Raw genomic sequence first — 15259 nt, forward strand, 5'->3', positions numbered from 1 at the left:
ATGCAGCATCCAAAATGCAGCAATCGCAAATAATAAATGTAATCCATGCATATGATGTAAAAATGACATGGTTGCCCCTAACACTAGTCAGTCATCTCACACATGATGGTAAGACCGAGTGGGTAGGGCTATGACAACTGTACACGTTACCATCACTGCTCCTGAGTGATCGAGTGGACAGGATATTGTCGGAGTATACCTATCCTCCTACCGTAAATCATAAGTGGGGGAGTCCAATGCTCTCATCTCCCTAAGACGGTCCAGTGGAGGGATCCCTGCCCTGCTACCATGCTACGTCACTACTACCCATGAGCGGGCCAACGGAGCCCTTGACAGAGCAACCTATTGCAACACACCCTGCCTGATATACCACTAATCCATGAGTGGTTGTGTGTACAGATCCATGTAAATGGCGATGTGCTCAATAATAATGGAGCCGACAATCGCACAGCATGCAATCATACAAGATGGTGCATGACACTAAACATGTAGATACTAACAGTATACATCTCCATATAAAATGCACCAAAAAGGAAATATATCATACAATGATCTAGGAATAGTAAATCTAAGTACACAAATCAGATATGACAAATAACGAGTTTACTACACAGTAGGTCAATGTATGTCACTATTTCTAAGAACAGGAGTACACATGGCAACAATCAAGATGGTATAAGCATGAATGTATAACAGATAAAGATATAGTCATACTACAAGAAACCAAATAGTGACATACCAAAGCAAATGCAAACATAAAAATTACTACTAGCTATAAACTATTATGCATATCTAAAATGACTTTATCAAAGAGATAAGTTAAAAGTACCCGCCTCAAAAGAATGTCGTATCCGATAAAACCCAAGTCGAGATGCTCGTCTCGAATCAAAGTCCTGGATCAATCAATATATATATTTTATTTAGCTAAATTCATATGAATTAAATAGCTAAATAAAATCTCCAAAAACTAGTTAGGGAAAATCCTAATCAATATAACCATTAACCCTAACTAATTATAATTCATCGGACAACTAGGGTTAGTTTTCCTTAACCCTAATCTACAACAAAGATATCATTCTTTACTCCTTACCGCAATCTCACAGCCACCGCTGTTGATCCACAGCCAGGTAGAGCAACCACTGATTCGACTTAGGGCACTGTTCAAGGTCGAAGGAAATCGGAAGGGTCAGTAGCAGCTCAATGCCGATGAGGTAAATATACTTCAACTCCGATGAAGAGAAAGCAATGGACCTTACCATTACAGCTCTACTCAGATCCGCAAGCAAGGGGAAAAGTTTGCCCTCAACCCCTTCGTCAACTCCACCCTCCCAGCGACGGCGACGGGGACGGCGACACCAAGCAGTGGATGCTTCCTTCTACACGGACCGCGTGAGAGGAGAGAACTCAGGAAAATGGAGGAGCGGAGCTAGGGCACAGCGATGGTGGATCTGTGCCAGCACGAAAGCAACCTCAGGATCGGAAGAGGGTAGAGAGGAGGCTGTCGGCGCTCTAGGGCAAAGACACGAGGGCTGGTGATGATCCCTCTTTCCGGCGACGACTACACTCGGCCACGGCTGCACTCGGGAGAAGGAGAGGAGTGATGGCGGCTCTCAGACGACTGGCTTGGCTAGGGCAAAGGGACGCCGACACCGCTCCTCGTTGAAGGAAGCAGAGGGGGAGATGATGAGGAAGAGGAAATCAATAGGAGGCAACGACACGAGCTCGACGAAGAGAATCGGCGATGAGAAGAGGGGAGGAAGGTTTTGCGAGGGAAGAAATAGGGCTCGGGTAGAGAAATAGGGAAAAAAAGAAGGAAAAAAGGAGAAGAAATAAAAGGAAACTTTAATCAAATTAGAAAACTTAGGTTCCATTCTATTAAAGCTTAAATTATTTCCTTATCAACTCCTATCTTAATTAGGTATCCTAAAGAGACTTTTCCCAAGCCTACTTATTCATCTCTGTAAACTCGTCATATGAGCTCCAATTAATTTTCAAAAACTTTTTAAAAATTTTTAAAAATTTCATTAAGGTTATTCCTCATATAACTTATTATTTTATTTTATTTTTTTATTTGGATGTCTTATTTTACAAATTACTACTAATTAGAAATAAAATATTATAATTAAATACTTTATAAAATTATCTTTATTGCTAAAATAATTCACAAGTTAAATAAAGTTGTTTTTAAAAGTCAAACATGCAACAACATTTTATCATTAATCATTGGCTCCATATCTTAGAGAAAAAAATAAGTTTAGTTTTCTCTAAATAAAAAATTCAAACCTCACTTTTCACAATGACTGAAACTTTTTAGTTGAGCCTTTTTAATTTTATAAACCTGTTAAAAATTTAGCAGGAGACAACTTAAAGCAAGAGTATTGTAGTAGCGATAACATGTTCGATTCTAATAAAATACTCATTTATATGCTCATTATTATTCATATAACGTAGAACAACTGATATTTATTATTTTGTTGACATATTACAAAATTCATCAATTAAAATAAAAACAAGAATCATCAATATCGTTGATAATAATATTAATCATTTTAATTAAAATACTCATTTATATGCTCATTATTATTCATATAACGTAGAACAACTGATATTTATTATTTTGTTGACATATTACAAAATTCATCAATTAAAATAAAAACAAGAATCATCAATATCGTTGATAATAATATTAATCATTTTAATTGTACAGGTACTCATTGTATTCTTTTAAATATTATATGAGCATTTTCAATAATACATTATTAATATTTTTATTATGAACCCCTACCAACTCCATAGAAAATTATTTAGATTAAGAAAATCTTCAGTTTTGTCATGACCTTAAAATGAATTCCCTTATCATAAAAAAAAAACTCTGATATAATCAATAAAAGCATTGAGACAGATACAATAATCATTTCATTTTTGTGTTGAATGTTTGTGCAACATTAATTGAATGCGCTTATCTTGATTTATCAAAGTTTCACAATTTATTCAAACTTTATGATGTTCACTATCATATTGACCAATATGAATATTTAATCTATTTTTACCCTTTTAATTTGTGAATTCCTCCCTAATAAAAGCCTCCGCTCATGTTTGTTTTCCCTTAGTTATCTTGAAGCGATAGCAATACAAACAATACCTATATTATATTTTAACCAATCATCAAATTCTTTAAATCATGAAGGATTGAACCGTCTAAATTTACTTACTTTAAATTTTCATTTTAGGAATTCATAGCTTGAAGGTTGACATAGATTTTTTTTAAATAGGTCGTTCGAACTTAATCCCTAATATTAGAATTAAAAGTAAAAATTGGAGTCCTTAATCCGAGATATGTCAGTACTTATGAAAAATCAAATTCTTTAATTCTAACATCTCCAATATTTTGTTCATCAGATTCTCGATCTTTTCTTTAAAAAAAAATCTATGTATTATAGATATAATAATTTTTAATAAAAATAAATATGAAATGAATTAACAATCCAAACTTAAATACTAAAAATCCTAAAGCTATGAATATGAAATAAATAATCTTTTCGTCCTAGATTTCATTCAAGCAAGTAGTAATCAAAAGAAATTCTAAAACATCATACACTATTGGCTCAAAATCTAAATAATGATACTACCAAAAGAAGAAAAAAATTAACCTTAGTTCAAGGTTTCAGTTTGTGTAGAGAATTTTTTTGTGTTGACTACAGTCAACTCGGCTCCGTCTTTGTCCTCTAATTTAGAAAATAAATTCAAGCAAATGAATATAAAACAAAACAAAAGACCGAAGATCGTGATAGGAATTCTAATCGAAATAGCAGCAACAACAATTACTTGTGATTGTAGAGCGGACAGTGGACTCCTAGACGGTCAGCAGCTTTGGGAGGATAGCATCTACGCATTTGCTTAAGATAAAGAATGGCACATAGAACACAATACATGAGAGAATCGATAATATAGAACCCTAGAAATTTTTAGGGGTGTAATCGAGTCGAATTGAATTGAACTTTTGAGTAGTTGAGCTTGACTCGTTTATAATCGAGCCGAGCTCGAGTTTTATTTACCGAATATATTGATGGCTCATGAGGTTATTCGAGCTTTTATCGAGCTTAAACGAGTTTCATAAATATAAATTATAAATGTAAATATTTATTAAAAATTAAATTATATATTTAGAGAAAATTATAATATTCTTATTAAAATTTATAATTTTATTTTAATAAATAAATTTAATATATTTGTCTATATGTTTCATAAGTAGAGTGTAAAATATATAAATTTAATATCAAAACTATTACTTTTTTTATTTAAAAGTTGATTCATGGGCTTAACGAACTTGTTCACGAGCTAACGAGTTAAGTATTATGAAACTTGAGTTTGATTTATTTATCTTAACGAGTCTCATTAAACGAGCTCAAATGAACTTTTATCGGATCGAGCTTCGAATAACTCACGAGCAGATTGGTTCATTTACACCCTGAAAACTCTCAAACGTAAATAAAAAAGGGTTGTCCAAGCTTCACTCATGTCCATACCATGACTTCCAGTTCCATCTCCCATTTTCCCCTCTCTCAAGCTCTTCAAGCAATATAAAGTTTCAAGGAACTTCCCAACGGAATAACAAACAACGGTATTCAAATGAAGTGTCATTTTGATACAAATGATTCATTAAAAATGCACAATGGGATAACAAACAACGCTATTAAGATGAAGTGCCATTTTGATACAAATGATTCATTAAAAATGAACAGAATGCATGAAATAAAATGGTTTGGTAGTTGCTTTCAGTGTAATTGTGCAGTAGTTAGACCCTCTAAATTATTAATTAGATATTTAAGGGTCTAATTTTAGCTGTGATGTATTATAAAAATTTTCCTTTAGTGGGATGATAACTCTTGGTCAGGAGTGTAATCGAGTCGAGTTGAGTCGAACTTTCGTTTATAATCGAGTTGAGCTCGAGTTTTATTTACTGAATATATTCATGGCTCATGAGCTTATTCAAGTTTTTATCGAGCCTAAATGATTTTAATAAATATAAATTATAAATTTAAATATTCATTTATATATTTAGAGAAAATTATAATATTCTTATTAAAATTTATAATTTTATTCTAATAAATAAATTTAATATATTTGTCTATATTTTTTATAAGTAAAGTGTAAAATCTATAAATTCAATATCAAAATTATTTTTTTTTTATTTAAAAATTGATTCATAAGTTTAACGAACATGTTCACGGGCTAACGAGCCGAATATTGTAAAGCTTGAGCTTGGTTTGTTTATCTTAACGAGCCTCATTAAATGAACTCAAGCGAGCTTTTATCGAATCGAGGAAGAGTTTAATACCTAGATTAAAAAAATATAATTTGATAGTTCCCAAAACATATCCTTCTATAGTTGAATATTCAATTAGATGGCCTATGCCCATGGCTACATGGATAGTGCATCTATTGCCCTTAGGAATCTTGATGAAAGTAACGAAAATACTCTTTCATACGATGATCTACTCAGTACTTACTTTATCCTAATAGTATGAAATAAACGTGAAGGTAACCTATTAGGTTCAAAAAATAGAGTGTGAGGAACCAAACTCGATGGAGAGCCAGAGAGATAACTCTAACTATGGGGAGTTAAATTGAGGCTTATGAAACAACTTTGAATATAAACCTCAAGGAACCAAGCCAAATATAGAACTTAAAGAACTAAGCTCAATAGCTGATAGGGTTCACCTATTGACTTTGGCACTCGAGAAGTCAAATCATTTATTTTAAGAGTTTGGAACACGTCATATGTGTGATATGCTAATCTAAAGCGAGATTATGTAGACTTATTTAGAAAAACTTGTTATCATGGAACTTATATATGAAAGAAATAATTTAGGGAAGTATAATTGATTCTCCAAAAATAGATTTATAGGGTAATCATGGTTTTCAAAAATTTAGGTTTCACTAATTATATTTAAATTAATATTTGTTTCACCGACAATTCATCTTATATTTTAAAATCGGTGGCAAACTATTAATGCATTCAAACTAATATTATTTCATTATCTAATAATCAATATTGTTATTTTATTTATAAAAAAAATGATATGACTAATAATATTAATTTTTATAGGTGAAATAAAGATAATTTAAAAACTTAATAAGATCTAACATTTTTGAGGATATTTTGAGAAGAGATCAATATAAAGGGTGGAAAAGTGAAAAATTGGGTCGTCATGTGAAATACCATCCGATAAATAAGAGTCGGTGACGGGGGAAGCCAGCGCGCCGGAGAGTGAATGACAGAACCATCACTGAGCCAAACAGAAAGCCAGCCGATCTGCTCGCAGCGCTCGTTCTTCGTTCGGAGATGGAGTATAGAAGAATCAAGGACCAGGTAAGTGCATTTGGGTAAGTTAATCTGGCGTCGACTGCTCTAGATCTCTTCGGAACCCTACAGAATTAACAGAAAAGGAAGGGTTTCATTGGAGGAATGGCCGATCTTTGTTTGCTTTTCTGTGTTTGAGATGATGCTTTTACTGGATCCGAAATGCGGTGGTTGGTTCCGTGATTTCCCCAGAACAAAACGCACGCCTTTTGGTTTTGCGCATTTGCTCTTATTAGATTAGGGATTCTCAACTTGATTTCGCCGATTAAATTTGATGGTTATTCTCAATGGCTTCTCCTTTAATCTACTGACCTACATGATTTGGTAACTTGCAGGAAGATTACGATGGTAAACCGCAGACCGATATGGAGAGTCAATATGGGAAGCCTTTCACTGGAGGTTAAGCGGTTAACACCAACAGCAAGAATCCTTGAAAGGAGATCAGAAGGAGCGGCAGGGTATGATTTATTTCTTGATCAAAATATCACAATACCTGCGCATGACAGAATGATTGTTTCAACTGGCATAAGTATGGAATTTCCTGATAATTGTTATGCAAGATTAATGTCTAGATCTGGCACAGCGGCAAAACGAAGAATTGATATTGGAGCTGGAGTCATTGATGCTGATTATAGAGGTGAGATTAAACTATTAGTACTTAACAATTCTAACGAATTAATCTCACTCCAAGTAGGAGAAAGCATTGCCCAATTCATATTGGAGAAAATTATGACCCCTCTAATAGAAGCCGTAGATTCATTATCCCATACTGAAAGAGGAGCAGGAGCCTTTGGTTCAACAGAAGAGGAATTAGCATTTTCAGCACCAACAAAATCCCTTCTAAACAGATTATACAACATGGAAATTACTTTTCACATTCCAGGAATTCTTGATACTTTTCTGCTTCCATTTTTAATTCAGGAATTGCATAAGCTGAAGTATTTACCTCTGGTGTTGTGTTGATAGTAGTAATACTTCTATAGAAAGTAATTTCTGAGCCTTCTATACGCAATCCTCCAGCAACAGTTCTGATGAAATTACATCCCAGCAACATTCGTATACCATCTTTGAGGTTCATCTGTAACTAATAAGTAAACGGAATTCTGAATTTATGATTTGAGATTGTCATCATACCTTCCTTTACCTTCTTCTTTGTTTCCTGTTGAGAATTTATTCCGGAAAATATCACCTTGTAATTTATTTCTTCAAAAGCTTCCCTTGGTAATGCATCCTGGCAAATACAACATTTAGTGGCACCAGTCTCAAGTATAGCTTGTACCTTGGTATCAGGAATTCCTGGAATGTGAAAAGTAATTTCCATGCTGTATAATCTGTTTAGAAGGGATTTTGTTGGTGCTGAAAATGTTAATTCCTCTTCTGTTGAACCAAAGGCTCCTGCTCCTCTTTCAGTATGGGATAATGAATCTACGGCTTCTATTGGAGGGGTCATAATTTTCTCCAATATGAATTGGGCAATGATTTCTCCTGCTTGGAGTGAGATTAATTCGTTAGAATTGTTAAGTACTAACAGTTTAATCGCACCTCTATAATCAGCATCAATGACTCCAGCTCCAATATCAATTCTTCATTTTGCCGTTGCGCCAGATCTAGACGTTAATCTTGCATAACAATTATCAGGAAATTCCATACTTATGCCAGTTGAAATAATCATTCTGTCATGCGCAGGTATTGTGATATTTTGATCAAGAAATAAATCATACCCTGCCGCTCCTTCTGATCTCCTTTCAGGGATTCTTGCTATTGGTGTTAACCGCTTAACCTTTAAAAATTCAAAAGTAACTGTATTCTGTCTTCCACCCGCGAAAAAAGGAAAACTATCATTCTCCGAATTATCTGCATCATCTAATAAGATGGACTTACCCTTTTGCTTGTCAAGAGCTGCTTGTAAATGCTGTGTATAGTCAAGTAACTCCTGAATTATTTCATCCTGTTTCTGATAAGGAGGTATAAATGATTTTTCCTTCATATGGATTGTTTTATGCAGATAATATTTAGCACATGATGGGCAAGTTGTCATTTTACAAGTTAAACAATGTAACCTCATAGCATATGTTGTAATCATTTTGCAAAATGTGCAATAAAGGTACTTAGCTTCTGGCATAATGGAATTTTCTTCCCAATTATGTGAGCAGTTCTTCATAGTCTCTCCTACAAAGACTTGGGATCGCCATCGACATTGCTCATCTCCCATCATGAATGTTGTTTCCCACTGTAAATCTTCCAAAGCATATCTTGCATAATTTATAGGTCCTCCTTCTCCCTCAGATAAACTACAAATTGCATCAGAGTCAGGTTCATTTAGATCAACTGAAAGAATATCATAATCAGATGGTAAATCTAATTGATCCATGATGGCTGCCCTTGCAATATTGCCAGTCTTTCTTTTGCAATCTCGAGCAAAGTGACCAAGTTCCCCACAAATGAAACATTTGCACTTATGCTGTTGCTCAGCCTTCTTCTTCTTAAAAACCCGAACATGTGTGTCATGAGACTTTCCTTTATAAGTTTTTGATTTTCTGAGACCAAATTTCTTTTGTTTGCCTTCATAATAACCTGGGATTGGTATTTTGTTGCAGAATGCCAAATCTTTTACACTGCGTTGTATTGCTGCCTTTTTGCATAATTCAGCCAAATATTGATAAATAAAATGAATACGTGGCATAACACCAATTTGGTTTCCTACATGTCTCAATTTATAAGCTGCTTCAATATCATTGGAGATCAATGGTGGCAATTTTCTGAATAACTTATCTGATAGTTCTGAATTTATAAACATCCTACCAGATTTAGCAGCTAATACTTTGTAATCATTTAAAAAGCTTAAGACATCTTTCATACTAGAGCATGTTAATCGCTCTAAATCTATGTATGCTTGATCTTGTTCTACAGTCGTACCTTGGTATGGATCTTCGAGTAAGATAAATCGTCTGATGGCCGATAACACATTCTGAGTTTCTCCTGCCATCTGAATGAATTCTTCATATTCCTATGCATACATCATACGCCATTGTATCCACATTTTCTTTTCATTTTCCCCCAATAGGTTTTCAATAAATTGCACCTTTTGTTTATTGTCTAACCATGTTCGGTCATTTACTAAGTTATTAGTAATAGACTCCCAACGTGAAATAACATCATGGTACTGACCTATATCTTCTGGTAATACTAGCATGACACCAGTATTTTGTTGAGCAGATGGTAATACCCAAGCATTATGTTCCAATGCTTTGCCTTTAAACCTTCCTTTGAATTGCCCATTATCATTAAACTGAGGAGTCGTTCCCTGTGCTGGTGGGTAATTAATTTGTCCCATCAGAGGCTCATTCGGCTGTTTGTAATTGGAAATCGCGGATTCAGAAGTTGAAGCTAGGGCTTTCTCCAGTTGTTTGAACATTGGATGTTCCAAATGTTCTGTGTTGACATGTACTACTTCATGCTCCTGTTGCAAATTAAGAACTGAGACATTGTTAGCTAATTGTTCCACACTTGTTACCTCATTATGAATTCCTTCAGGCACATCATAAACTTCAAAATCTGCTTGCTCTGGATTTTCATATATTTCATACTAAACTCCTGGAGATATTCCTTCAGGAATTCGGTCAATAAAGTCTTCAAAAGAATAATCAAGTGGTATTGGGTTATGCCACCCATTTTGCGTAGGTAGTTGATCTTCAATTTGCTCCATATGTTGAACTACTTGCTGCCAATATTGTTCTGATTCTTCACTTTGTGAAATATGGTCTGTCTCTTCCTGAATAGGTGCTAGTACTGGATAGTCCAACTCCTGATTTTGAAGTCCTAAATAATAAGATTCTGGATCATCGTCTTCTGGATCATCTTCTTGAGTTACTGCTAACTCATTTGAATCAAACTCTGGATCCTCTTCCCAGGGAGTATCTTCCCAAATACTTGGACAGACTACTTCTTATGTTGTTTTATCCTCATCATCATCATCATTATCATCATCATCCCAACAGGGTTTAGTAGGAGGAATAAAAGGAACAGGAGGAGGTGCAGCATAGTTTACATAAAAATTATACCTTCCTGTAGGTTCTCCCAGAGTATCACATCGGTCATTTGTATCTGGCATACCAAGTTCCTGGAGAAATACACCAGCAAATTCTTCATGTATATCTTCCGTATCCCTTTCATTATAGTTACTTGGCCTTGGATTTCCTGTTGATCGATATCCAGAGAAGGCCAATGAAATTGATCCGTCTAATAGTGTTGCTATTCTTACTGCTTGCGGGTTTCGTATTTGGGGTGTATTTGGTGGTTGTAGTATCCATCGCATTCCTTGAAGTTCCGCAGTTGTTCTTGGTGTTGCTGGTACTGCATTAATACCTGTACTTGCCAAGTAGTCAGCAACATTTTGTATATTATATCTGAATCCTGCATGACTGGTATTTGTTAATCTACCAATCAGACCTCTGGTAATTAAAAGATTACTTTCTGCAGAATTCCATTGTTCGTACCCGTGTGTTTGTATAGCAATTTCAATATGATGATAAAAATCTTCTACACTGATTAAGAGATTTGGTGCTATGTAAACAAGCTGGGTACCTTCAGATAAATCAACCTCCATGGTTCCGATTATAGATCTATCATCATTCCATCTGGTATCCCTTAGGACTTTCAACGCATTTGTTCCTGCATTTCTTCTATGGAGTGCATGTATGCGTATCATAACTAATCACAAATGTATTGATTGCATACCTTCCCTTCTGAGAATACCATGACTCTCTGCATTTATAAGAGGTAGATTCTGCTGGCCTTCAGTTACCAAAACTCTTGTTTCTGAGTAGTGTTAATATACTCGATGTCTAGGTTCAGACCAATGTGTTGTATATAGTGTTTCTGCTGGTACTAAAGATGCTCTTCGTTGTTGAGACAATTCTAGCTCTGCTTCTGGATTCAGCTGGCTTTCTAATGTTCTGCTAGTTCCTTGTCTTCGAGATAATCTTCTTTGTGCTTCATACCTCAGCCTGGCCATTCTTCTATAACTTCAGATTTGATCTTCTTGGGTTGATACAGCGGGTTGTGAAGTTTCTGTTGCTGTAGTGACTTCAGTAATATTAGGCCTGGTTCTGCTCGTCATGGCTTTTTGCTTTTTCCCTTTCCTCCTTTAGAATTTTCAATTGATCTTTGTACACGAAAAAGGGTTCCTCCTTCTTTGATTTTGTTTTCCCCAGGCTTAGTCCTTCTAACTGCTTTACTATATCAGTAACTTGATTAGAGGTATCAACAGGCTTTATCAGTAATTGATCAAGCTTTGCATTAATAGACAATAACAGTTCAATGATTGTATTATTTTGTCTATTAATATCTTTCACTGAAGCTTATTTAGCAAATATAAATCCGATAGCAGGATTACTTACTATTTCTGTATTTTCTAAAGCTTCTAAGTATGCTTTTGTAGAAGCTATCTGAGGTAAATTCATGCAAACTGTTTCTTGATTTCCTTTATCACCTCTTGTAACTGTCTAACTTGAGTTTGTAGATTTTGCAATACAATCACCGTCTGTTCTTCAATTAATTTAGGTTGCTTTTCGAGAATTAATTCTCTAACATCTTTGACTGTTAATGGCTTATAGAATAGGATTTCCTTTTGGAGTTCAAACACAGCCTTTTGCAACCTTTGCTGTACCTTAGATGTTGTTTCCAGAGAATTTAGTAACTCAGCTTGATTCTCATTGATGACCTTAAGTAAGGTTCTATATTCACTTCGAGAAATTCTGGAATGCAATATCAAACGATCATAGACTACGTCTATATTATGAGAGATGTCCTTAAGTCTTACTTCTGTTGCTAAGTCCAGGTATTCTAGATCCGCTACTCTTGAATTTTGATACCAATCCTTTATAGCTTTTTCTAGTCTTTCAGCCATAATTAATATAACATTTTAAACTATAAATGTTACTGATGATACCTTGTTCCAAGTGTTTTCCTGCCATCCGTTCTGGCCTATTTTCACCTTACTAAAGCATATCACAATAACATTTAGTAATTAAAAAATCAAATATTAAGAACCTAAATATCATCAGCACTGGTATTTTATACCGTATCATTTTGAAGAAGAAGTAAGAAATATATTTGGTAAAAGTTACCATCTAATCATCTCCCATAAAAGTTCATCTTCTTCATTAGATGGACAATTACAACTGTTTTGACTCCGTTTTCTATACATTAATCATCTATATTTTGCAACTGTGGTATACTATGCAACTTTTGTGACTAATTTCTTGTAACATTTTTTTTTAGTTCCTAAATTATGTTCTTTATGACATCCATAGAGTTATTAAAGGGTAGCCCGATACATGAAGCTCCCACCAATGCGGGGTCCCAGGGAAAGATCTATTGTATGCGGCTTTACCTTGCTTTGCAAGAGATTGTTTTTGAGATTCGAATATGTGACCTAGACTCTAGGTCACATGACAACAACTTTACCGTTGCGCAAGGCTCCCCTTTATTAATTGACATTTTAATTAAAAAGGTAGCCCAGTGCATGAATCTCCCACCAATGTGGGATCCTGGGGAAGAATCTATTGTATGCAGCCTTATCCTGCTTTACAAGAGATTGTTTCCAAGATTCACAATCAAACATGAATATTGTATTTGTCCCCATCTTCACAATCAAACATGAATATGTATGAAAAATTCGGTGATTGTTGCTTAAGTATGGTAATTCTTTTTTTCAGGTTAAGTGAAATTCAGTGGGCAGCTTTTATTTTGTTATGTGCAGGATGCACAACGGCTCAGCTGAATTCCAAGTAGGAATAATATACTTGACCATTGCTAACTTTTGCCTTGTTGGTCCCAATTTGCATTTTAATGCCATCTTTTGTGCAGTTCTGATCAGGTTCTTCAAACTCCAATCCAAGGTTGGCTGATGGCCATTGTGAGTCTTAAACTAACCATTCTGTTTGTGTCTACCTTTCCCTGCTAAGCGTTGTTCCTGACTCCAGTCTGATTTCAGCATATGAAATTTATCTTCCAGGTTATGACACTTCTAAGTGGCTTTGCTGGGGTGTACACAGAGGTATATTCTGTCTGATCAGTTGTGCAATGTTAGCATATGACCCCAATTAAATGTGAACCTCTATGTGTTATGGCTATGGTATCATATGTTTGTGCTCTGCATCTTCACTCATGTTTGTGGTAAACATGATCTATCAATGCTAAGCAACAAGAATTCTCTCTGTTTTCTACTTGCAGGCTATTATTAAGAAACGCCCTTCAAGAAATATTAATGTGCAGAATTTCTGGTTATACATATTCGGGATGGTTTTTAATCTAATTGCAATTTGCGTCCAGGACTATGATGAAGTTATGAGCAAGTAATATACAGATTTTTTATTTCCATTTCCTCAATGTCACCATCCAATTATCTGATCTAGAACCGTCATCTATGACTTGATTGGGCAATTTGTTTCTTTGCAGAGGATTCTTTAATGGTTATTCCTTCATTACAGTTTGTATGATTTTGAATCATGCACTCAGGTAGATACTCTATGATTCAAGTTTAGTTATCTGATATCTTTTTCTGCACTTGACTGAATCTGGCGTTTCCATTGCAGTGGGATTGCAATTTCAATGGTTATGAAATATGCTGATAACATTGTAAAGGTAAAAGCACCTCTACCTTTCGTGATGACATGTATTAAGCCTTATAAAAGTAGTAGTTTGAACGATAAGCACAACATCCATATCATTAATTAATATATGAGATAAAACTCGTTTTCAAGAGAAAATTTGGATATTCTGTGCCTAAGTTGTTAGTGATGCAAAACAAATTTGGGAGTTGACTATGCCCTACCCCGCTATAACTAGCCAGCACAAGTGTTTCCCTGTTTGTTTTGACACCCAACATTTGCAGGTATATTCCACTTCAGTCGCAATGCTTCTAACGGCCATTGTGTCAGTGTTCCTTTTTCGCTTTCATCTGTCACTCGCCTTCTTCCTCGGCTCCACGTAAGCATCCATTTCTCTCTGCAACACTTTGCTTCAATTTTTAATTGACAAACCGATGAGGCCAAAAGTCAACTATGTTGCTGATTTCCTACACCATGATCAAGTCCAGGCCTACATGTATTCTTGCATATGCATCGGAATTCATTGGTTGTTTTTTTTAGGGTTGTTTCCGTCTCTGTGTACTTGCATTCAATTGGGAAACTACAACTGCAAAAGTGAAGCTTTTGCTGGGAGAACGTCAAGAAGTTGAAACAAACTCCATCTTCCTAGTTTTGTGCATCAGAACTCTAATTCCAAATTCTTGTGGGAAAAATTTGGTAGTGAGATGAACTTGCATCATTGGAGAGACATCACTGAGAAGTATGCTCCTTTGACATTTGACACATTGTTAATTGAGTGGTTAGTCAATCTTGTATATTCATTTTCCTTATAACTAAAACGTTGTAAAGATGGAGCTTTTGATAGATTGTTAAAGGTTGTTGCTTATGGTGGGGTTTACTAGCATATCCACCTCGACTTTGATTTTATGCTTAATTGAGTGTCATTTATCTAAAGTAGTTCGAGTTCAATTGAACCGGAGTTGTTTAATTGCCCAAGTTAAAATTGGTTGAACTCTAACTAGCTTGTCAAGATGAGTTAGTCTGGAATAGCTTAACTTTATGGCCTCTAAATTTGTCATGTATATATATTCTATGATGTAAAAGGTAAAGGCGTCACCTTAGTAGTTTTTTCATAGTGACTCCATATATTTTGAAAGGGAATAAATTATGAGGATTTATTTAGCCTTAGTCGAGCCATCTTCACAGGAACATGAGATAATCTGAAATAATATTTGTACTTGTTGGGAATTCGAAGCGTCTCTAGTGGTAAGTCTTGTTTGAATACCAAATCGACTATACTTGT

General features: G+C 35.0%; 1 protein-coding gene and 1 long non-coding RNA gene across 2 annotated transcripts; one reads left to right on the forward strand and one right to left on the reverse strand.

Moving 5' to 3' along the window:
• Positions 1-827: 827 nt before the first annotated feature.
• LOC122002598 lies at positions 828-1840 on the reverse strand. Its single transcript, XR_006117685.1, has 3 exons — positions 1257-1840; positions 1091-1157; positions 828-893 (listed from the first exon to the last, which is right to left on the reverse strand). It is a non-coding gene; the product is annotated as an uncharacterized LOC122002598 (long non-coding RNA).
• Positions 1841-11968: 10128 nt separating this feature from the next.
• On the forward strand, positions 11969-14575 carry LOC121997664 (CMP-sialic acid transporter 2-like). Its single transcript, XM_042552203.1, has 10 exons — positions 11969-12028; positions 12413-12465; positions 13084-13155; positions 13235-13283; positions 13383-13424; positions 13601-13722; positions 13826-13885; positions 13963-14011; positions 14262-14356; positions 14518-14575. The coding sequence occupies exons 1-10, from the start codon at positions 11969-11971 to the stop codon at positions 14573-14575; spliced, it is 660 nt and encodes a 219-aa protein (XP_042408137.1).
• Positions 14576-15259: the final 684 nt, after the last annotated feature.

The sequence above is a fragment of the Zingiber officinale genome, chromosome 1A, assembly GCF_018446385.1.
Source record: "Zingiber officinale cultivar Zhangliang chromosome 1A, Zo_v1.1, whole genome shotgun sequence".
Classification (NCBI taxonomy): Eukaryota; Viridiplantae; Streptophyta; class Magnoliopsida; order Zingiberales; family Zingiberaceae; genus Zingiber; species Zingiber officinale.